The sequence below is a fragment of the Colobus angolensis genome, unplaced genomic scaffold (genome assembly GCF_000951035.1).
Source record: "Colobus angolensis palliatus isolate OR3802 unplaced genomic scaffold, Cang.pa_1.0 Scaffold97, whole genome shotgun sequence".
Classification (NCBI taxonomy): domain Eukaryota; kingdom Metazoa; phylum Chordata; class Mammalia; order Primates; family Cercopithecidae; genus Colobus; species Colobus angolensis.
In genome coordinates this window covers 4,341,138-4,366,265 of record NW_012123709.1, presented here as the reverse complement: position 1 = coordinate 4,366,265, position 25,128 = coordinate 4,341,138, and the positions used below count along the sequence as shown (strand labels likewise).

General features: G+C 35.5%; 1 protein-coding gene across 4 annotated transcripts in view; it reads left to right on the top strand.

The window, feature by feature from the left end:
- LOC105504994 (chromosome unknown open reading frame, human C15orf41) overlaps window positions 1-25,128 on the top strand; it is a 231,480-nt gene that overhangs the window by 131,103 nt on the left and 75,249 nt on the right. For all 4 annotated transcript variants that reach the window (XM_011932667.1, XM_011932669.1, XM_011932668.1 and 1 more), the window contains 2 exons: window positions 2,604-2,669; window positions 3,233-3,338. In XM_011932667.1, coding sequence (XP_011788057.1) covers window positions 2,604-2,669; window positions 3,233-3,338 — 172 coding nt within the window. The remainder of the gene's footprint in view (window positions 1-2,603; window positions 2,670-3,232; window positions 3,339-25,128) is intronic.

The window sequence follows — 25,128 nt, the reverse complement described above, 5'->3', positions numbered from 1 at the left end:
AAAAAAAAAAAAAAAAAAAACTTGACATCAAAGAAAAATTTTCCCATCAGTATTAAGGAAAGAGATGCTGCCTTTTTTACACAATTGAGATGAACCTCAGATGAACATGTAGCACAGACAGTTGGGACCCAGGATGAAAGATAACAGTGAGAGTTATCCAATAAAACCTTGAACTTGGAGCCTAGTTGGTGCCTTTGTGCCTCATTGATATGTAGGGAATTAAATTAAGAAAGAAAATTATTGTCCATCCAGATAGGATTTGTAAAGACATGGATACTGGTAAACATGCACTTGTATTTTACTCATTCATCTTTTGGGGACATTAAGTGTCCTGGGGCCTAGAACAGGTGAACAAGGCCACCTGTTTCAAAATGCTGCTACCTACCCTGGTACCATCATTTTGTCTGAACTTTGCCAAGTTGTTACCTCGTCCTTTCTTAGATTTAGGATGAAGGAAGCAAGCCAAAGGTTGAAACAGAGGAAGCTAAGGCAGTGAGAGTTTAGTAAATAAATTAAAGGAAGAAGATGCCCAATACATAGTATTTTAGATGTTTGGGATAACCTCTTTACTATAAAAAAAAAAAAAAAGGAAGTCTGATATCACCAATGGTGACACAGACTTCCAGATGCTATCCTTTGGCTACAGTGATTGTTGAATCAGCTTCATGTTGAGAGAGAAAGAGTGAGAGGGAGGGAGAGAGACAGGGGTGTGTGTATGTGAGAGAGAGAAAGAGACAGAGCAAGCCAGTTGTAGTTTGTTGAAGTTCACCACAAAAAGATGGGAAGGATCCCCAACCACACTTGATGTTTTGTGTTTCGGTTTTGGGGTTCGGGATTGTTAATTTTCATATTAAGTCAGTCATGCAGTTTAAATTGTAGATATCATGTTAGTCAGTTTGGTGCAGTGAACAGGAGTGCAGCATCTGTCTTTTAAAGGGACTTTTTGTGTGTGTGCATTTAGATTGCTTGGTGACCTTTGAAATTTTGTTTCGCACTATTATCAGAAACATAATCATTTTTCTTTCTGAAACCGATTTTAAATCTGCAAAGGTTGATGAAACTAGGAGAGTTTTAATGAAATCTTAATCTATCTTTTTTAATGTCACCATTGCTTTTAAAACTGTTCATCAGCTACCGGAAACATCAGCTCAAGTCACTGGAGTTGATTTTAATAAATGCCTTTTCTATTAAATATTCTCATTGTGGTCAGAGTATAGTTACAGAACAGAAACCTGTCCAATCTTGTTCTCAGCTCACTTTCCAAATTCTCTTGTTTTTAAAGTCATATTATTTCAATCTGTATTTCGTTACCTCAATAGTTAACTTGAGATTTTTTGTATTTCAAGGAGGGGAGATTGTTCTGAATACTGGCACCAATCCTTCAAAATCTAGACAGTTTAAGGATATTGACTTTTAACAAAATTTAACTTAAATGTCTACTTTAAATATGTGTCTTGTCATTAAAAGGTTATTTACATTTAAAATGCTGACCTTTCAAGATGTGCACAAGAGTGTTCTAAAACAGAGTTTCTGAACATTGGCCATGGAACCACTGTCTTGGGCTGATAAATGGATTGGAAATAAGCTACCCAACACTGGGAATGGGCCATTAATTTTAATCAAAGGTGATGCAGGAAGGCGAATGGGATGCATGACAATGTCAACAGCCCAGTAGGTGTTAAGAGACCACACAGCCTTCCTTGTTACTTGGTCGGGCCATTAGTTGAGGTTGGGTGAAGACAGAAAGCCATGTCTGGAATTGAATGACCAGGTCACTCCAAAATCTAATGGAGAACTCCCCATTTCAGAAATCACATTGTAATGCCATTAGAAGTCAAGGACAGCATTTAGAAAATATTGGTGGATTTTTTTTTTTTTTTTAACAATCACCTTTCTGGTTTTTCCCAACTTTGTCAAGCTTCCTGTTTTCCTGCCTTCTTTCCTTCTGAATAGATCATTGATATTTACAGGGGAACAAGAAATCAAACTGACTTAGGAAAATGTTTGCTTTTCAGAATTACATATTGTTATAAAACTCAGGTAAATGCCAGAAACAATAGCATACCAAAGGAATTAAGCAGGATAACGAATTCTTTATGGCAGTCTCATTGTCCTTGTTTCTTTCTTGTGTGTGGGAATAGTTTCACTAATTGAAACTAAACTTTTGTAATTGCTTTATTGAAAGCATTTTTTCATAATTGTAGAGGCCACTGTGCTTGGCCCTTTACTATAAATTGTCAATACTAGCTGATAACATTTGTAATTTTCACAGCAGTGAAAGCCTTTATTTTAAATCAGTAAGTATATTACTTTATTTTGAGTACTTTCAATTACAAAAAAGGTAGTCTATGACAGCTTGAATCCGTGATGTTTATAATAACAAAAAATGCAGAAAAAATAATGAAAGAAGCATATCTGAAGCATATTTACGCTTCAGGGTTGTTAAGAAAGTTCATTTATTCTGACACAGCACTGCACGCATAAGAAAGATCTGTATGACTACAGTAGTAGTTTTTATACATATTTAAGAAATAAAAACAAATATATTCCTATCTTGTTAATTGAATAGTGTTGTAAGTAAATAGCATTTGTTCTTCCTGTAGATGAAGATCAGCTCCGTGCAAAGGGTTATGACAAAACACCAGACTTTATTTTACAAGTACCAGTTGGTAAGTTCTTCAACTCTGTTATGCATTTGTTTTTAGAGAAAAGGGATGTATTTTTTAATGTCTTTATGTTAATAATTAGCTTTATAATATTAAAAATGGGTGGATAATTGGAAAATATTATTTTTAAATGGCAGAAAAGAATAGGTTCAGAAGAAATCTGTCTTAAAATCTTTTGCATATATTATAAACATGTTTTCTAAAGATATTTTGGTTGTCATTTTCAACTTATTTCTCTAAATTTCCAATTCCTTAAACATAGATCTGTTGAAAAGCCAGACTCATTTTGGTCTGCTTGGCATGTCACTTGTCGAGTTATACAGGCAGTCTGAGAAGTAGGAAAGGGAGTTTTGAAGAATATAATGAAAATCAAAGGAATATGATTGTCACATAAATGTTCTTTGTAATGAACATATACAGTGTGTTGTTTTGTAATTACATTTATAAATGATGGTAAGAGCTAAGCCTGTGCTCATTAATGTGAAGCTTAGAGAGGCCTGTGCAGAGTTGAGAATTTTCAATCTTCCCTTCCCTTCTCCGTATATTAGTAATGCTTTGTCCCTTAGCTGTAGAAGGGCACATAATTCACTGGATTGAAAGCAAAGCCTCATTTGGTGATGAATGTAGCCACCACGCCTACCTGCATGACCAGTTCTGGAGCTACTGGAATAGGTAAGGTCTCATTATTTTTCTTTTAAGATAAACGATACTCAGCTGAAATCTCATTAGAAAAAAATATTTTGTTTAGCTGGTAAAAATGCTAGTAGCCTTTGTTTCTAGTAAATATAGAGTTTTGATTAATGTATTCATTTCAGATAATTTAAACTTCTCCGCTTTCATAATGTTGCTTCATTTTTTAAAACTAAAAATCTCTGCGTAAGGTCAAAATTAGTCTATATTCCATTTTTCATTCATTTTACAATAATATTGGTGTCACTTAAAATGCAGATAATAAGATGTGGTATATATTACAATATTGACACTGAACTTTTATCCTTTTGATGTGAAATTTATGCTTACTGTCAGACCTTAAAATAATTTATCCTCAGCTCTCTGAGAAAAGTATCCAAACGATATGAAAGATGGAAATGATACACCTTCCAAGAAGAGAGAGTAGTTTACCTACCAACTCATTAACATTCCCGAAGACATGGAAATCTCAGCATTAAGGAGTGGGAGGGTCTTATTTTACTGATTATCTACCTTATGCCTGGGAAGTTACTTTTATCCCCATTTTACAGATAACTAAGCTGATACTCAGAGAAAATGATGTGCTGTAGTGCTAGTTATCATGGATCTGCTTTTATCTCTGACTCCCAAATCTGTGTGATTTCTAGCACAACCCTATTGTCATTTACTATGCAACCATCCAAACTTTGGCTTTTTCTAGTATTGCAGTCCCAAGTGTTCACACTACACATTTTTTCCCCCTTAGAACAGGAATGCCAGCCAACAGTAAGAATACATTAATAAAATGACATTGACTCAGATCCTTAAGGAATGAGACAGTATCATCCATGGGTAATAGCCTTGTCCTAGGGTAAAAACAGTGACCAGCTACAGAATTTGGCATTATATTGTTACTCAGTTTTACAAAAGGCCAGTGGACCTCGCCTGTGGCAGCTGTGCTAACCTAAGCCCACTTTTTGCCATGGTAACAATGATCATGACAAAATGCTGAATGTAATGGCTTTCTTGATTTTCTTGTGTAATTGTGCGTGGCATCCGAGCTTTACTTTACAGGGATGGAGGAGGAAAGTGCAAAATGTTTTAGAAATCAATGCTGGTTCAGCGTTTCCTGTCTTTTATTCAGCCATTATTCAAATTAGCAGTAATGTGGCAAATTGAATTTTAGATTTTTAGCAATTTTATGATGAGTTTGAAATAGTAAAGAAAGCATCATTTTTGGTAGTTCAGGGAAAGCAATGACAAGAAAATCAAATTGCGTAAGTTTAGGTTGCTAAAGTATTAAAAAAAGAAAACTGATAAGCTCAATCAGTAGGCAGGTAGACTGTTTCCCCAGTTTGGTACTGGTCATATCTTTTCTAAGGAACAATTGCAAACTAAATCCCAAATACTAGAGCTTACTTCAAAATTCCAAATTATTATCTTTATTCTAAAGCAACTCAATTATTTATTGAGTACCTACTGTGTATTTAACATTCACCATTTAGAGGCTGATTAAATAATCTAGTCACCTGGATGATAGATTTACGGATTATTGACGTGCCTGGAGGATGTCTGAGTGATAGATAATTTAATACAATTTCCTTTGGATTTCATATTACGTTATAACATTCTACTTTTTCCCTTCTGGTGATGTTTTACTTAGACTACTATTGATTTACATTCCCTGAGCACATTGTTTGAATATATACTGGCTAAGTGAGCATAATTCATTTTGGGCACGATGTGTGATATGGGAATGCTAGCCTTGGTTTTAAATGGTCCAGATCATTTAAGGAGTAAATGTCACAAAAGTCACTGATGTTACCAAATGTCTGCAGAGAGGCCAAGAAATGCAAGTTCAAAAAGGAACATTTAGTGCCCAGGTTTGAAATGGAACTTTGGGGCATTTACTTGTATATAAAATTTGTAATATATGATAATGATATAAGCTTACCGGTGATGGAGTATTTTAACAGAAGGAGAACTTACTCCATTTGTGAATGTATGGGATCCTCCTCTTCTCGTATTTTGCCTCAACACAACTCATATACGTGAGCAATTGCTAAAGTTCTTCAGCACATAACTTTAGCAGGTTCTGAAGTTCTTTAGAATTGGAAGAAATTCTCTCCCACCTGTAGGTAGCCTTTCAAGGAGGCTATTGGTTAGAATTTGGGCTTTTTGCTTTATTCAAGTGATAAGCGGCTAGTTTATATAAAAACTAATATTACCTAATTGTCACACTATTTTCAGATTAAAGATTGGATTTTACAATAAGACTGTTCAATTACTGTTTATAGATTAATGCTTTTTTTTTTTTTTGAGACGGAGACTTACTCTGTCACCCAGGCTGGAGTGCAGTGGCACAATCTCAGCTCACTGAAATCTTCGCCGCCTGGGTTCAAGCGATTCTCCTGCCTCAGCTTCCCAAGTAGCTGGGATTACAGGTGCCCGCCACCATGCCCAGCTAATTTTTTTTTTTTAGTAGAGATGGGGTTTCACCATGTTGGCCAGGCTGGTCTTGAACTCCTGACCTCATGATCCGCCTGCCTTGGCCTCCCACAGTGCTGGGATCACAGGCGTGAGCCATCGTGCCTGGCCTAGACTAATGCTTTTGTGTAAATCCATTTCCCATGCAAATAACTACAGAGCCACCAATATTTAGATTAACATTTCTATGAGTTTTCTTTTGTAGTAAATTGATACTCTTACTCAGCTTAACTAACGTTGAAAACATTTAAATTTTACAATGTAGTCATCTTCCCCAAAGTGAGAGCTATTGAGTCAAGAACATAAGCAGCCATTCCTACAAGCACATCCCCATCCCAAGTCCCAGGTATGAACCTTGGTTAAACAACTACTCAAAACTCTCGACTTCTACAGAGTTAAAGTAGACAAAGAATGCCTCTGAGAAGCATTTGGACCATAAATATAGGCCCAAATTGTATAAGGCTACCAGAAAATACATTTACTTATGAAATCAACACACAAAAAGTCTTCTCATCCTATTTCTCTCATCAAAAGGTGAGTTCTTTGACAATTTGGCCTCTATTACTAAGTATACTTTTATACTGAGATGATGACTTGTAAAGAGAGAAACCAATACTACCAGTCTAGGATCAGGTTACATATATGTTCTCTAACATGTGGCCTTTCAAAGAGGCAGGGACAGACACCTTGTCCTCACTTTTGGTGGGTAGTTTGAATGAAAATATTGGGTGACCTTAATGACAGAGAAAGAGCCATATGCTATAAAGCACACGAACAATTACCAACAACCACTGATCAAGAACATGGAAATTGCAACCGCAAGTTTCAACCCCTCCATCTGCCATTCCAGTCACATTCTGGCACGCTCTCATTAGAGACATCTCTTTACAACCAAAGTGCACCTTGTTGATATACCTCTCTGCTCTCAAAGAAAATCTAAGCTTCTTGGCTGGACAAATGGGGCAAAAGTTGGTTTTTCAATTTAGTGATCCCTGAAGTAATGGGTGGAACATTGGGTTTGAATCCAGAGTATGCCACTTTCTGGTCCCATGACTGGGAACAATTTACTGTATTTTCTCCTCAATAAAATGGACTGAATAAAACTTTTTTTGCCCTCTTACTCTGAAGATCAGTTATTTAATATATACAAAGCACTTTCACAGTGCCTGGCAGTCAAAAAGATATTAGTTCCCCTCTGTCTCTTTTTCCGTATGCCACTGATGAAGTTTAGAAGGCTTCCGATTAGACATTTTTAATTGCCTTCTTTGCCACATAAAGTAGTCAGCTAATTTCAGCACTCAGCTTGGCTGACATCTCTTTGAGAAACCTTCCTGCATTCCAGGATTGGGTTTGGTGCGCCTCTTATGTTTTGCTAATAATTTCATAACATCTATCAAACTTTGTCATTGCGTGTTTATTTGTCAACCTCCTCCAATTAATATTGAGTTTCATCTCATCTACTGGTTTTATCCATCTTTGGTTGCCCAGAATCTGGCACATAGTAGGTGATAGTAGGTATTTATTGATTGTATTTACTGATGTCTGACGATAATGGTTTGAATCAGCCTTTGAGGAATTTGTCAGGCATTGTGACATTAAGCCATAATACGATCAAATTTTTTTTCTTTGAGAATTCAACTCGAAGGATAGTGAGGAAAATGCCTAATTTTTCTGAAAAACTTTTACAGACTTTTCAAATGTATAGGCTTTTGCAGTCCTGTTTCATGAAATACAGCATAAATGTATTTAACATAAGGAATTTTAAAAATAGAAAATAACTGAGAACTAAATGACAAATTCACTTTATAAAGGTTTTTAGATAAATATTTATAATCTTATGTTGGTCGGTTGCTTTCCCAAAACTCTTTCAGTGAGTTCTCTCATTTGAAATTTGACATAGAATACCTTGAGAATTCTAAGCAGAGGATAATCTCTAGTTTCTTTAAGGGATGCATGAAACTGGGCCTGGAGCAAGAGTACAAATGGAGCCTTATATGCTATGTGTCTAAATATGTAAAGTTACATATTAACAGACCTTAAATAAAATATATTCTATTCTGTGTGAAGAGCTGAAAGTTCAGATTTGCCTAAGAATTCCTAGATTCCTTGGATTTGCAGGCTACGTGTGTTGGTGCAGGCAGCGGTGGTCCCACTGCACAGCCTGCCTTCCTTTTCTTCCCACCCTCAGCTCCATCCTACACCTGGAAAGGTGTCAAGCACACACCAGGTCTGCATATCCAAGCTCCACGTACATTCCCATAAGCTACGGCTCTCAGGCCAGAGTTGCACACTCTGGTAGTCTGCCCTCTTATCAGGTGAATGAGCCTGAGAGAAAGGGCCATCCAGGCCCTGGGAGTGGTCTCGGGGCTATAAGATCAGGAAGTTCTGAGGTCACTGATACCTGGAAGGTGGCCTAGAAAGTGGTTGAGGGAACAGGCATCAGGTGGGGATGTTCCCTTGGCCCCATAAACTCCTTACTCCGTGGATTCAGATATAACTAGACAGTGGCTAGAGCAGAGTTACCTAAAGCTTGGGTTCAGGACATGGACTTCTCTTGATTGACTGTAAAGGACAGTATTAAAGGAAGCAAGTGCATAGATCTTTCAAAGCCATTTCTTGTTCTGGGGTTAGGATAGGAGGGGAGATGAGCACCAGAGGAAATATGGTCTTGATCACATTTATGTACCACGGAAACGATTAAGAGCTGAGTTCTATCTGTCAGATTTTTGAAGCTTTGGCTCCAGAGAGTCTACTCTCCTGAAGGGAATGCTAAGCTAATACCTTCTGCCACAGAATTGATTTGACTTTAGTTCATACCTCTAAGTATTTTTTAAAGATCAGTTATTTACTCAATGGTCTGGGAATTGCTTTCTCTGGTTTGTGATAGCCTGAGAGGAGAGGCATTTAGAATGAGAATGCCAACCAGTTAGAGTTAAGGAAGGTATTTTTCAGAGCATGGCCAAAGTTTTTCCTGTATTAAGATACTTTGAGGAACCCTGCAATTAGCCAAATCACAGATTTCCAGTTATTTCAGTCTTGTTAAAAACAAGGCTGATCACATCTGTCTTAAGTTGGAGTATGTGCCTTAGCAATAGAAGCTCTTGCAAACCTTCAATTACAGCAGCCTCAGAAGCAGCACTGCTGCCGTATACTATCAAGTAGCAACAACAAGCGACAGATTGACTAATAATTAGCAAATGCTCTGGAGAGGGCTTCGATAAAGGTGAAATATAATAATTTGCTTTTTCCATCTCTTAAAATTGAGTTGGTTTTGAGATATTGATGCCCCATTGTTTCAGACAGATACTTGACACTGTTGTTAGCTGGAGTAATCTCAACATATTTTATCAGAGTGAGGGAAGTGTTTTCTGTATATAGAGTACTTTGATAAAAATGACTTCTCATAATGGTTATAATGGTTAAGTATCATTTTTTCAGCATGCAGAATGTGAATAACAAGACTTTTCTCAGTGAGAAATTCATATTGTCTGCCATCGTTCATTGATTTTAACAAAACTGAGCAAAGAATAGAAATGTTATCTTAGGCCTTTAGAGTGATATTCGTAATAAGGAGATAATTGTTGAGAAACTAGAATGACTTACATCAAAGCAAACAGATCTATAAAGGAATGTCAAGGAATTACAGTTTCTCCGGCTAGAAAGACATCTAAATGATTACTCTTTTCAAGCATATGTAAGATTTTTACAAGAGTGGTATATTGACCAGTTTCACAAATCCAGGCAACCAGAGAATTCTTACGAGGATGACTTCCCATTGACACCCACTATGACAAAGTTAATCTGAGTCATGTCTAGCTCAGAAATGTTACCCCAAGCCAAACCAACAAACAAAGGATTGAGTGGCCATTCTAGGAATGGAAACACAGCATTATGATCATCCAGAGAGGGTAAAGGAAAAATAAAGAGAGTTTACCAATAGGAAGTGAAGTTGGGAACACAGTTAGTGTCAATAACCCAAGATCAGGTCAAAATTGATACTAAAAAGGCTTGGAGTCTAGCATAATAATTCTCAAACTTTACTGTGTGTTAAAATCACATGGGGGTTGTTTTTAAAATATTGATATTGGCTTTACCCTTAGAGAGCTAGTTTAATTGGTATGCAATGCAGCCTGTACTCTGGGAATTTTTTTCTGTTCTTGTTGAAAACTATGAGATTAATCTGTATCTAACATTGAAGTCAGACTCTTCTTTACCTAGCCTCAACTTGCTAGCTAGCCTGAGCATTCCTAGCTTATCTGCTTCCAAACAATCTTGATGAAATAGTTGCTTTATGAAGAAATACAGGTCCAGGTCAACAAACATTTACAGGCACTGTGTTAGTCAGTAGAGAGTCAGCCCCTGCCTTTGAGGGGTTAACAGTGAGAACTAAGCAGTAAACTGCAGAGGCAGCACCTGAACCCAGGTCTCTCTGTGAACCCCACACCTATGCTCTTTCTACTCTACCGGGCAGCTTCATATCTTTCATGGGAATAAATATGTTGGAAGAGGTTACTTACTATGTCAGTTAATGGGCTTGCTAAGCTAAAACTAAAACCCTCTCCAGCATACAAGTTTTAGATATTCACCTTCATGTGGCTGGAGAAAATGGACCATTTGGTCTCTGTTCTTCAAGAGCCTCTATTCTGTATTTTAAGAAACAACTTTATTGAGGTATAACTGACGCAGAATAAACTCATATTTAAAGAGTACAATTTAATGTTTTGTATAAACCTATAAAATTATCACCATGATAGAGAGAGTGAGCATACTTACCACCCCTAGGTTTCCAGATGCCCCTTTATAATCCACCTTCCTAATCCCTTCAGTTCTGTCTGCACCCTTGTACTCACTGATCTACTTTCTGTGACTGTTGATTAGTTTGTTTCTTCTACTATGTTATGTAAATAGAACTATGCAGCATGTACTCTTTTTTGTCTAGCCTTTTTCACTCAGCATAATTATTTCAGGATAATGTACATTGAATATATCAATAGTTCGTCTTTTTATTGCTGAGAGGCATTAAGTTGCATGACTGTTCCACTGTTTATTTATCCCTTCACCTGTTGATGGACATTGGGCTTATTTTTAGTTCTGGCTATTACTAATAAAGCTGATCTGAACAGTTTTGTAAAATATTAACATGATTTCATTACTCTTGGGTAAAGATGTAATGTAATTTCATACCTGGGAATGAAACGACTGGGACATATGGTGGGAATCTTTTTACCTTTTGACAAAATGAGTAAACTCTTTTCTGAAGTGGTTTTACCATTTTATATTCCCGCCAGCAGCTTACGATAGTTCCAGCTGCTTCCCATCTTCCTCATCACTTGGTATGGTCAGCCTTTTAACCCAAGGCTTTCTAATAGTTGTGTAAAAATGTGTTAATGTGATTTTTTAATTTGCATTTTTCTAATGATAAATTATATTGAGAATCTTTTCATATGTTTATTTGCTACCTGTTTTCCCTGGAAAAGTTTCTCTTGAAATCTTCGCTTCATTAGTTAATTGAGTTGTTTTCTTATTATTGAGTTTCGGTAGGGCATTTTTATTTTATGTTTTAGTATTCTGGATATAAGTTTCTTGCATGCAGAAATGGTTTTAGAACCCTTTTTTGAGAAGACTCTCTTTTCTCCACCTAAATTACCTTTGTACATTTGTCAAAAATCAGTTGTTCATATATGTATGGGCCTGTTTCTGTATTCTCTATTTGTTCCATCATCAGTTTGTCTAGACCAATTCAACACTGTTTTAATTACTGTAACATTATAATTTTGAAAACAGATAGTAGGTCCTCCAATTTTGTGATTCTTTTCAAAGTTATTTTTTGCTATTCAAGATCTTTTTTACTATATGAATTTTAGAGTCAGTTTATTAATTCCTATAAAAGCCTGCTGGGATTTAGATTGGGATTACATTGAATTTACAGATCAATTTGGGAAGAATTAACATCTTAATAATATTGAGTCTTCTGACCCATGAACCTGGCATCTCTCCATTTATTTAGGTCTTTTAACATTTTTCTCAGAAATTGTTCTGTAGTTTTCAGTGCACAAATCTCACATTTTTTGGAGATGATATCTAAGTATTGATTGAATAATGGCTATGTAAATACTTAATAGTTCTTAATAATATTAGTAATGATAGTTTTATTTGTTTCCATTTGTTCCTTGCTACTATAGAGGAATACAATTGATTTTGTATTTTGAGTTTCTGTACAGCAACCTTATAGAACCCATTTATTAATAGTTTACCTAATTGGTGGATGTGATAGAATTGTCTACATAGGCAACTATGTTGTTTGTAAAGACCATTTTACTTCATTTTCAATTTGTATGCCTTTTGTTTTTCTTTTGCTTCATACAAAAGTGAATGGTAAGAATGGACATTGTTGCCTCGCTGCTGATTTTAGAAGAAAGATTTTAGATCTTTCACCATTAAGAATGATGGTAGGGGTGAGCACAAGTGACTTATGCCTGTAATCCCAGCACTTTGGGAGACCAATGCGGGCCAGGGCTCAAGACCAGCCTGAGCAACATAGTGAGACCCTGTTTCTATTTAAAAAAAAAAAAAAAAAAAATTAACTAGGCATGGTGGTACACACTTGTAGTCCTAGCTACTCAGAAGTCTGAGATGGGAGGATCACTTCAGCCCAGGAATTCAAGGCTGGAATTCAGCCCAGGAATGCAGGGAGCCATGATCATGCCACTGCACACTAGCCTGGGCAGTACAGTGAGACTCTGTCTCTAAAATAAATATAAAAGAATGATGTTAGCTATAGGTTTTTGTAGATGCCCTTTATCAGGCTGAAGAAACTCCCTTCTAGTCCTAGTTTGTTGCAAGTTTTTATCAAAACTTGGTGTTGGATTTTTGTCAAATGCTGTTTCTGCATCTATTACGACGATCATATAGGTTTCTTAAATTAGTCAATATAGTGAATTATAGTGATCGATTTTTTAATGTTATACCAACCTTGCTTTCCTGAGATAAACTCCATTTGATTATGAAGCAATACACTTTTCATATTTTGCTGAATTTGATTTGTTAAAATATGTTAGGAATTTTTACATCTATGTTTATGAGTGATACAAGTTCATGTTTTATTTTTTCCTTCTAAAGTATTTATCTGGTATTGGTATTAGAGTAATGCCGGCCTCTTAGTAAGAGTTGGGAGGCATTCCCTCCTCTGTAATTTTTTTGAAAAGTTGGCACAGAATTGCTATTATTTCTTCCTTAAATTTTTGGTGGGATTCCACAGTTAAAGCCTCTGGGCCTGTGTTATTTTTTTGGTGGAAGGTTTTTAACTATAAAATCAATTTCTTAGTAGTTATAAGACATTCAGGTTATGTCTTTTTTTTCTTGACTGAGCTTTGGCACTTTGAGTCTTTCAAAGTGTTTGTCCATTTAATCTAAGTTGCAGCATATTTTGGCATAAGCTTGTTGAAAATATTCCCTTATTGTCTTTTAGTATCTGTAGAGATGACACCTTTCTAATTCCTGATATTTATAATTGTGTCTTCTTTTCTACATCAGTCTGCCTAGAGGTTTATCAATTTTACTGTTCTTCTAAACGAATCAATTTTTTTTTTTAAATACTGATTTTCTTTTTTCTCTTTCATTGGTGTTTAATCTTATATTATTTCCTTTTTGTGTGTGTTAGTTTCTGTTTAGTTTGCTCTTCTTCTAGTTTCCTAAGGTAGAAAACTGAAGTTGTTGATTTTAATTCATTCTTTCTTTTTTCCAATATAAATATTTTAGTGCAGTTAATTTACTTCTGAGCACTGTTGTGACTGCATCTCACAAATATTTATATATTGCATTTTCATTTTTATTTGGTTCCACCTACTTTCTACTTTTGATTTCTTCTTTGACCCACACTTATTTTGAAGTATGCTGTTTTGTTTTGAAATATTTGAGAAATTTTCAGATATCTTTCTGTTTGGTTTCTAATTTAATTCCGCTGAGATCAGAGAACAAATCTGAACTCTTTTAAATGTATTGAGATTTATGTTATAGCTCAGACTGTGGTTATCTCTGTAAATTTTGTATGTATACTTGAAACTTTATTCCACTTTTGTTTGGTGGGATGTCTTATAAATGTCAATTAGGTCGAACTGGTTGGTAGTGTCATTCAAGTTTTCTATATCTTTACATATATGCACTTATCAGTACTCTTCTGAATACTTGAGGGCTACCTACTTAGGTCTCTGGAATTCTCTCTCAATCTCTGGGCAGCTTTCTCCTGCTGATATTCTGCCCTTCAAACTCTAGTTGCCTTGGCTTTCCCATTCTTCTAGGTACAATTCCTCAACTCAGGGATACTGCTGGGCTTTGCCTGGGCTCACCATTTGGACGTCACAGCTTAGAAACTCTATGAAGCTGGGCCAGTCAAACGGCTCGCTCTTTGTAATCCCATCACTCTGGGATTACAGTTCTTCATTGCTTGATGTCTAGTGTTTAAAAACTGTTATGTCATCTCTTTTGTTTTTTAACTTTGAACAGAGAGCTAATCCAGTCTTTTTTACCCTAACTTGGTTCCAAGTAGGAGACTTTCAATTATGATTTTAACACATAGTTTAACAGATTGGTGTAAACCAGTTTGTCTTGTTTAAAATTAACCTTGTAATCTTAACTTTTGTATCTTTATTAAGTCCACTTAACTTATAGACTTCATTGTCATTGTGAAAGAGAGTACTGTGCAGTCCTTCAGGTTACTTTCTTTTGAGATTCTCTCTCTCTCTCTCTCTCTGTCTCCCTCTCTCTCTCTCAGACATCCATATATTCTACCTCTCTTTCCCTCAGGCTTCTGAGAGTTGGAGTGGGATTTTTCATTTGTGACGTTATGCCCAGCAAAAGGGAAGTCTTTAATATGTTCAAGGCCAAGGATTATAATAAGCATATGGTTGTTAGCAGCTTTCTTTGGTTATCTACTGGTAGCACTCAGGGCTTCTTAGGCCTCTTAGATTAAAATAAAGCAGGCCATATTTTGGTGAGACAGGGCCCTATTCCCAGCAGCTATGCCTTTTCATTGCCTCTGCCTTTAAGGAACACATGTTCCCATTTCCAAGCATCTTCTGCTGTTTGATATCATTCAAGTATCTCCTGGAATGGATGATATATAAGTGATGAGGCTGCATTGCCCTGGTTTGCCTATGCTCATTCTCTTCTCACATATGTGGAATATGGAAAATGAGTCATGAATGCAATTTGCGTGTCTCATATTCTTCTCATAAAACAAAAATCTTCATGGATACATAGTGACAATGGTAAACGTTCTTTCATTCTAATTTCTAATTGATTATGGAAGTCAAATTCTTATAAATTCTTATAAAAATTAAATTTCTCCCATGAATTCCCTTTATTCAGTAACACAAGTCAATTACATTCACTTGTGTGTTTTTTTTACTCTCCTTCTTACATTAAGATCCGTGTGAATACCATTCTCTTAGTTTTCTTCCTTTTCTATCTGAATCCCTGAGATTGAGATATTTCTTGTGTTTTGGTCACCTTTTCTCACACAGGATTGTACTAGCAAATTGTCTTGTTAACCCTTTCCTGCTTCTCTTTATATATTCCCTTTTGCTATTTCCTTCCCATTTGTTGCTGGCAGCTTGCTAACCATTACCACCACCTCCCATTTTAAATTTAGTCTTGTAGCATTCCTGGTATTTCATTCCAAGTGATCATAAGTTAAAAACTAAAGCCAATTTTTTTTATTTAGTAAAAATGATTTTTTTTAGAATTCATAGAGCTCATCAACTCATATAAATAGGAGGCTATCTTAGTCATCTTTGATGACCAGCTGTGATATTTTAAGAGTACTCCATATTGATTAAGAAGGTATTAAAAATGAAGTCATTGGTTGTGTGCTAATGGTAGGTATATAAAGCCATATTGAACTCAACACTAGATTAAAATATTTGATGAGCCCCAATTACCTTTAATTGGTTTAATGTGAAGTGAGTATTTTTTACCACTTCGTATTTCTTTTATTTTTTTATTTTAGAGAAAGGGCTTCACTTTGTCACCCAGGCTAGAATGAAGTGGTGCAGTCATAGCTCACTGCAACCTTGAACTCCTGGTCTCAGGCGATCCTCCCACCTCTGTCTCCCAAAGTGCTGGGACTACAGGCGTGGGCCACCATGCCTGGCCTGCCATATTCCTAATGCAACAAGTTCTAGCAAACTGGCCCGTCAGTAGTGGCATAGATATACAGTTAAATTCAGCTGATGTTTAATAAGTTACTTCTATGCAGAAATAGCATATTATGTATTTCAGAGCATACAAAGGTGAGCAAAACTTAATCTTGCCTTCAGTGAATTTAGTTCAAACTAACAGGGAAACAAACATGTACATAGATCATAATAATAGCTAACACCAAGCACCAGTTATGTTCAAGGAGCCGGTTTAAGCACTTACATGTATTTTCCACTCTAATCCACATAACAATCCTATGAGGTAAATGCTAGTATTTTATCTCCATTTCATATGAGAAAGTTGAGCTATGAAGAGGTTAAGTGCCCAAATCAAGGTCACAGAGTTAGAAAGCCAGTGGAGTTTTTTGAATAGAAGAGTGACATGATTAGGACCTAACTTTAGGATGGATATTCTGGTAGCAGTGCTTAGATTGAGTAGAAACAGGAATTTGGAAATAGGGACACTATTGCTATTAGTCATCCATATTGAAATAATCCATTAATTCCCAAATTATAGTGGTAGCAGTGGAAATGGAAGGGGACCATACAGACTTATAGAGATTATAGAGACAGGATTCACAGAATTTGTCAAGTAATGCCAACATTCAATACATCAGTAAAAGTGTTGTTGTATTAAGTGGTTTAGAACAGAGATAACTTTGAGGTTTTAATATTGGTGGTGGCAAAATAATGATGCTATTAAAGAATTGGGAATAGCAAATAATGTAGGTTAGCAATAACTTCAGTTGGGATATTTAGAGATGTCCAAAGGCAACTGGGCTGTGGGATAGGAATCTGAGTGATGGGTCAGAGACAGTCTGATTTAGGGATCATCCATGGTAGAAAGAGATTAAGTGGTTTTTCTCAGAGGGAGAGAACAGAGAAATGCCTCTTATAAACAGGGAAAGAAGACACTTGTGACATGACATCCTAATAAAGTTTAGAGAACTGATTAACAATAATTATGACCCTTACAGCGAATTAAATTATTTCTAAATTTACCAACTCCCACCCTTCATCTCTTGCATTTGAACATTTATAAAGTAATTTCAGTCTGGCTGCCCCGAATCTGATTACTCAGGGTATTGATAGTTAACCTCACATCAGTTTCCACCATGAGTTATGTGGGTTTAGAAAGTTGTACCAAAATGTACGAACCTAGGGCTTTTAACAATCACACTTGAAAGAAGCCTTGGGAGTTGCATTTGTCAAGCAGCTAGGAAAACCATTCATGCATACCCCACACCCAGAGCTCCATCGGCAGCCCAAACATAAAGAACTGAAAGGTCATTCTTCTTCCTGCAATGTGATGGCTTGTTGACGTATTTTGACACAACAGTACAATGCTGAAAGGGTCTGACCTTCCTGCAACACTGAGGGACTCAGGTTTGCTCAGGATACCTGACACTCATTGCATTTCTCTCCTTGCCTTCCTTCTCCTTCACAGATGAACACACTCTTCAAACACAGAGTGCTGCCTTTGATACAGAAATATTAAATAATTTAAATAGATATAAATGATTGCTTTTTACACTTCTCTTGCCTTTTTTTTTTTTTTTTTCCAGTTACCATCAAGCTGAAACCCTTACTTGGAACTATTAATGCTTTTAATTAAAAAATTAAATTAGTTTTTCAAAATGACAAATGTGAATGGAGATTGTTAATAGCTGGAAAAAGAAAAACTAAACAAATGAGGAGGTCTGTATGCTATGTTATGTTTTATAGTCTATCTTTTTGATAGAAACCAATTTATTGGAATTCAGAAGTTTGAGGATTACTTCTGAAGTGCAAGATTAATGTACATAAAGGTAAACTGTAGGTAAATTGAAGTAATTATCTCCTGTGTACATCATGTGTTAAAAGGTTGAAGAGTTAGGTGGAGGCAAGAGAACTATCAAGAGAATTTTCTGCCATGTATAAATTGATGTTCTATGTTAGATTTATATACTGTGAAGCAGGGCTTTGACTGGTTATCCATATTATTTTTTAATTTAGTATCATGGTGGCATGGAGATGGGAAGAAATATGTATACTATTAATGAATTTCTATAAAACAAAAGTAATAACCTAAATGCTTTTTTTAAAAAAATACTCTTTTTAATGAGGAGCAGTTATTCAGAAAGATTGTCATGCTATCTCTACAGCTAGTAAATATAAAATAAGTACAATAATATTCTCCGAGCATTTAGATTGCACTTTGCAAAGTGTGGAAAGTTTACATATTTGTCATAATATTGGAAAAAGGAGTATTCAAGTATTTCAGTGGTATTGTTTCCAGATGTGATAAGTGTCTAATACATGAAATTAAGATACTTCTGTCCAAGGTAAATATTTTAATGGCATACGCAAAATTAGGACTGAAATTTTGAAGTATTTGTTTTAACTCTTCACCTGTTTTCCTCATATCACTGCACTTTTCAGTAACAACCTAGACATCATGCATCTTTGTTTGAATCATTTCTCTTCCTATTTTCTCCACCATTTCAAATGGTGTCGTGTCACTGGGAACTAATGCCCACTATCAGCTGAGCACATTCAGCTTCTGTCTACATTACCACTAGGGTTCAGTTCCAATTTCCTGGTATTACTCATTCAGATCCAACCTCTTAGTTTGTGTGCTATGAGAACTGACAGTCCCCCATCCTGCTCTGCTTGCCCAGGGCCTAGTCACACACACTCCACTGTGCCAAAGCGTGGCCACCCCCACACACCTTTCTGCTCAGGATTCTGTGTAACTTTTAATTGACATTTATGTCTGACATTGTAGATGTACTTCTCATTGTAGAACCTTTGTCTACATAGGAATAGTTGAAAACTGCTTTTCACTTAACTATTACATGGATTAATTTTACTTAACAATGACAGGTTTCCGTGCTGAAACTCAAGTGGACAGGTAGTTTCCTGCTTCTAACCATTCTCCATCTAACATTGCAACCCACCACCCAGCACTATTCTCACTCGTCGCTTGAGTATACAACAAATCCATTTGAAATGACAGAGAGAGGGTTAAGTCCTGAGTACAACATAAACTGTAGTAGAGCCCAGTATAAGACATTTTTTTTTCGATATATGAAACAATCTTTTTAGTGGGGTTTATTAGCGACTTAATGTCTATACATATCTTTCCTCTAAATTCACCCCTAGCTACACGGGCATAAATTTACCCAATTGTTTCTAATATAATGGCATTCTATATATATCTTTTCCTCAGAAAACACAGCACAAAGTTCTGTTGTTTTGCCAGGTTCCTGGCCTTCTTTTATAAATTCTTAGCAAAATTTCTTTCCTTGGGTGAGAAAAAATATATTCTATCAATTATTTTAAAAAGCAATAATTCATTATAGTTGATCATAAATGTCAGGAAGCAAAGACCCAGCTGAAGCATTTTTGTCACTAATCATGATGTTTTTCTTCTAATTAGTTAATTTACATTTTACAAATTAAGGGTAAAATTCAGACAGAAGATAACATCATAGCTTTAACTGACCTATATTTGTATCTGCCAAATTTAAGTTAATTAGAAATGTAGATGCTGTTTGTTTTATCTGTAAGAAAAGCTCATCTTTTTTCTTAAAAAAAAAGAAAAGTAGACACACTTTTTTCCCCCTCAGCATTTATCATCGAAATAATAGTCTTGCCAAGATGGCAGCCTCATAATAAACTCTTTTCAGTGGAGTGATGGGTAATGAAGCTTGCTTGTGAAGGCAGCGAAAAATGTTGTCTGGCCAAATGCATGAATATGATGGCTAGAGAATCAGTGGACTTTCTCAGTCATCAATCTTTTTAGTAGCCTCTTATACATCTGAATATTTTGATAGATGATCTAATAATTGAGTTATCTATCTTTCTAACTATCAGAGTTGCATAAAAATTATTCTCACATGCTACTGAATATTAAATATATTAGGCATCCAGTAAATTTTTCATAAAAGGGCCAAAAGGTGAAACATTTTTGTTATTCTATAAATACCTCTTAATATATTGAGTGTTGAGACCTCTGACGTATCCAACTCTTAACTCTGTGAGAAGCAGGTGTATATTTTAAAAAGTGAACATACCTATTATAAGTAGGACATATAATACTTACTTTGGCTAGTAAAAAGTAGACCCTGGTACATGTGTAGATACAACTCAGTGTATTGTAAAATGGAATGCACTTGTTGGTCTAACACCAGCGACACATTTAATATGACACAAATTTTCCATACAAGAAGCACAGAAGCATGCTAAGAATGACTGTATGACTTTGGTGTCTCCATCATTTTGAGAGGAAGATGATCCTACCAAAAGGGAAAACAAAGCTCCCAAATGTTCTTATAACACACAGGTAGTTCTTTCCCCTCATATGGCTTTGTATGTGGAGGGGGGAATGGTTTGGGTTTTTTTTTGTTTTTTGTCATGCATCACTCTATTAAAAGCTTATCAACAAGTGTGCTTCACTGGAATTGAAAAAGTGACAAGGAAAATTGGCAGGAAACAGATCACTTAGAAGTGGGCTTTTCCCACCCCCCACCATTCACAGTTCTTCAAGGTGACCTTACAGTGATGACTTCCCAGTAACTAACATTAAAATAGTTCTGTCCTGGAAGAGCAGACATTTGTTTGCGGGTCTGAAGGGTTACCAATCCTGTGCATCTTGAAAGGCACTCAAATGAGCAGGGCCTTGTAAATTGGATTTCTATTAGCCAGCCCTGATGATAGCTCTTCATCAGAGGAATGGGAGGAAGTGCTATCAATAGCTCCAACTCTAAATACCTTTCTTTGCTTTTTTTTTTTTTTTTAAATGCAACACTTATTTTTGGTCTCTCATTCAAAATGGTGATGAATGCTAAAATCACTAGAAATAATTGCCTTTAAGATTTTAAATAAGCCTTAAAATATGAACAATTTATTTTATTTTATTTTTTTAAGACGGAGTGTTGCTCTGTCACCAGACTGGAGTGCAGTGGCACAATCTCGGCTCCCTACAACCTCCACCTCCCAGGTACAAGCGATTCCCCTGCCTCAGCCTCCCGAATAGCTGGGACTACAGGCACATGCCACCACACCTGGCTGATTTTTTCTATTTTAGTAGAGACGGGGTTTCACCATGTTAGCCAGGATGATCTCAATCTCCTGACTTCAAGTGATCCTCCTGCCTCGGCCTCCCAAAGTGCTGGGATAACAGGCGTGAGCCACTGCGCCCAGCCAAACAATTATTTTTTAATGCTTTTCAACTGGAAAAGCATTTGAAATGAAAATCAGCAACGCAATGGCCAGAAACAAAAATGGCAAAAATGTCTTAAACCTTGTTTTCTATTTAATTCCTCACAATGATTTCATCTTACAGTTGCGCTATTGATAAAATTTGAGATGACAGACTTCTTTCCTTTATTTTTCTGGATTGAAAATAATAATTCAAGACAGTACCAATTGTGGAAACCTCTCTGTGGGTTACACTGAGGAACTAGTACTTTTTGGTAGGTGGATCTTTTCTTGGTTTTAAGAATCTCCATAATTTGTGGTTGGAAAAAAAATGAGGTTTTATTGTAAGAGCTATAACTGAGAATTTTAAACTCTTAGATATCTACTTAAAATTACACATTTAAAACCATTTGAAATGTCCATATTGGGGAGGTGTTGGGGGAGAGAATAGCCTTTTCTTAATCAAAGTAGCAAACATCTGTGTTCTTTCTAGCCTGTCTTTTGATTAGCATGGCCTCATCCATCACTGGTCTTTGATATGAGCACCAAGAAGTCATGTCCTTTTGTTTTAAATGATAAATATGCCTTTGTCATGAATACTCATAGGCAACCCCGGATTTACATCTGAATTGTCAAAGCGTAACTGCCCAGCTCCTGTGATGAGTGGCATTATGAGTGAAATCAAGAAGTTTTTAATTTGTCATGGATAGGCCTTAGATGGTGACATTAGGAGACTATGCGGGTTGTGGTGCTAGAAAAAGTGGTCCTTCCCCCGCTATTTTTTCTAAGGTTTGTCATTTATCAACAAGAGGCAATCTGCCGCAGGGGGTTCTCTGTGAACATTTGTACTTTGCTGCCATTAGTCCATCTCTTTGGGTTTCCTTATTTAGGCTGGATGGCTGGTAGTTCTTACCAAAACGAATGCTATTGGAAGTACCCAGGCTCCTGGTGGTCAAACAACCAGCATCATGATTTGTTCTGTCAGGTTATTATTATCAAAGACAGTGTTTTTTTAAACTTTAGCTTTATTTCAAGGTTTGTGTCAACTGTATTTTCTAAATACATTTCTTTGATATCTTCGTTCCCACTAACTCACATCTACTCACGTGTATTTGTGTATGTGCTATTTATATAAATACATTGACCTGTTCATATCTACCTATACAATTTCATGTTAATCATCAAAACCCTCAGAGTGTCCATTTTAACTGTTGTATTTTACTCTTCAACTATGGAATTAGGACCATTAAAATTAAAAATATTGTGAAGTCTTGCTCTTCACCTGTCTGCAATTTAACAGAAGATTACAGCTTTCATATATTTGCTTTATTTGTTCCTACACTATTAATAGACATATAATTTGATAATTTTAGAGTTTCTTGTGGTAAATGTTTCATGTTGGTAATAAGTGGTTTATTCTAATTTTTTGTATCAAACGTATCCTGTGAAGATTTAGTATTTTAACAAGTAACTTTTAACAGAAATGGCATTACCTTCTACGTGATTTGTCTTTATAATTTCAATGCAACTGTTTTAAAAGTAGGCAGAGTAAGAGTGTTCAATCTCTTTTTCAACTGAATGACTGGTGAATTAATCAAAACGACCGTTAATTTAGAATGTTGGGAATTTACATGAAAGTTAAACTATGTATTTTAGTTTGATTTAACATCTCTCCATAAAAATCATGAAAATGATTTCATCGGTATAAAAGCCTCACTTAAATTATATTTTATTTCAGGTCATATCCCTCACCCCACAAATGTATTAATCTTGGGTTTTCTGTTTTGACTGTTTCAAAACTAAACTTTAGCACTCCTTTTTTGAATACTATTTCTTGAGTGCCGAAAATATATATATTTTAAGGGAAAAAAATACATGATTAACCCTTATTATCAGCCTTGCCCTTCTAATTTTTTTTTAATTTTTAGTATTTCCTAGATCCCCTGTTTCATAGAAAATGAAGTCTTGTTCATATTTGTTTCCCAAAAGAAAACACACCTGGCAACTCTAAAGCCCAACCCCTTACATTAATTGAGATTTTTGTACTGTAATGTAAGTGTCTGAGTTTTCGAGACCCTAAGGCTTTCACCCAACTTAAAGACAATGATGCCAGTGAGCTTCTGTCCAGAGTTAATCAGCTGCAGAATTTGTAAACTGCACATGTGTCAAAGTTGAAAATGTTAGCACTCTAATAGAAGCTTGAAAAGGTTACATCTGATAAAAGCCATCAGCAGTTAAAGAAAGTGATTTATGGGAATGTAATGACACAAAATGCCTCATTTATCACTCATATATAGATAGGTTAAGGTTCCTGTGTCATACTTTCAAAAACTTGACCACTTCAAATTGTCAAAATAGGTACTTAATTGCCCTTCATCCTTTTCATTTTGAATTTATTTCATTTGAAATTGGTAATTTCATCTACGATTACTTTACTGTCATTCACTTCATATGGTTCCATTTACAGTCATTCATATTTAGGATTTTCAAAAACTGCATCACTGATCTTTTTGAAGTTTTATTAGCTAAAGCTGTTGCAAAGAAAGATTAAGCCAGTCTTATATATGCTAATTTACACTTTTATCCAACACAAATACCATGAAGATATGTTGAAGTTTCATTTTCTCTTTTCTAACACTTGTAATTTTCATCAGCATCTTGTTATCCTCTGAATATTCTATATATCTCTCTTAAAAAGCGCACACCACAAGATGTTAAAAGACAGAACCATCATCTGGTTTACCATCCTAATAACTCAACTTAATATTTAAGCTCCACACAAATTAAATTTAATGAAAACCTGCCTGTCTGGCTAGATGATCCCTAAAAAAGGGGGCAAAAGCCAAAGTTAAGAGACATGCCAAATTGTATTTCTTTCCCAGGATCATTAGAAAACAACACTTAATTATGTCTTATACATTCTAAGAAAGATATTTATAAACTCGGAATTTCTAAACATTTATTGGCTTATTTGATGTCAGTTTATGCATAAATATCTTAACACTATTAAATAAAAACTTTTACAAACTGCAATACGTCAAAGTGGTATTGTAAAACAAAATTTTAGGAATGATGAGCACAGTTTTAAACTCCTTAATGTGGCAGGTAGGCTTGCTGAAGGGCTTCATGGAGATCTTTCAGAACATGAAGTAGGCAGAAGTGTGCCAGACTTCCTCTGCCCCTCTATAGCCAAAAAATAAATTTGAGAAGTTTGGCAGGTTTCACTTTGTCAGCCCAATGCTGCACTTTCTTCAACAGTGACATTCCAAATTCAATTTAAAAAGAAGTCAGAACAGTTCCTTCAACAAGACAAAGGCATGAAAAAAATTTTACAGGGAAAGGGAGGAACTGTACGTACTAGGAAAAAAACGTAAGAGACACCCTAACCAAATGCAGTTGATCCTGTTTGTTTGCACCTTGATTCCATCAAACAGACTACCAAAAAAATCACACTTTTTAGATAGTCATTGAAAGTTGAATATGAATTATTGTGAATTCTTAACACCTAGAAATTATTGTTAATTCTCCTAGGCATGACAATGCCATTGTTGCATTATGTATGAAATTGTGTCAAAAAGAAAATGTCCTTTTTTTGAAAAAGAGATACATACAAAAATATGTAAGGGTAGATTGGGTTGGTGTCTGAGATTTCCTTTAACTATTTCAACAAAATAAATACATAAGTTGATAGAGAAACATTTAAAGAGGGAGATAGAGTCTGGAAGATGGATATCTGAGGTGGGGGGTCTCTCTGCTTTGTATACATTGAAATTTTTGCAAAAAATAAAAAAAGTCAGGGGAATTATCTAAAAGTAGCATTTTAAATATAAAATTATAACATCCTATATTTTCTAGTATTTTCTTACCACCAATATAAGTTTTTAAGTCATAAGATATAACCTAAACTTTTTTTTTTTTTTTTTTTT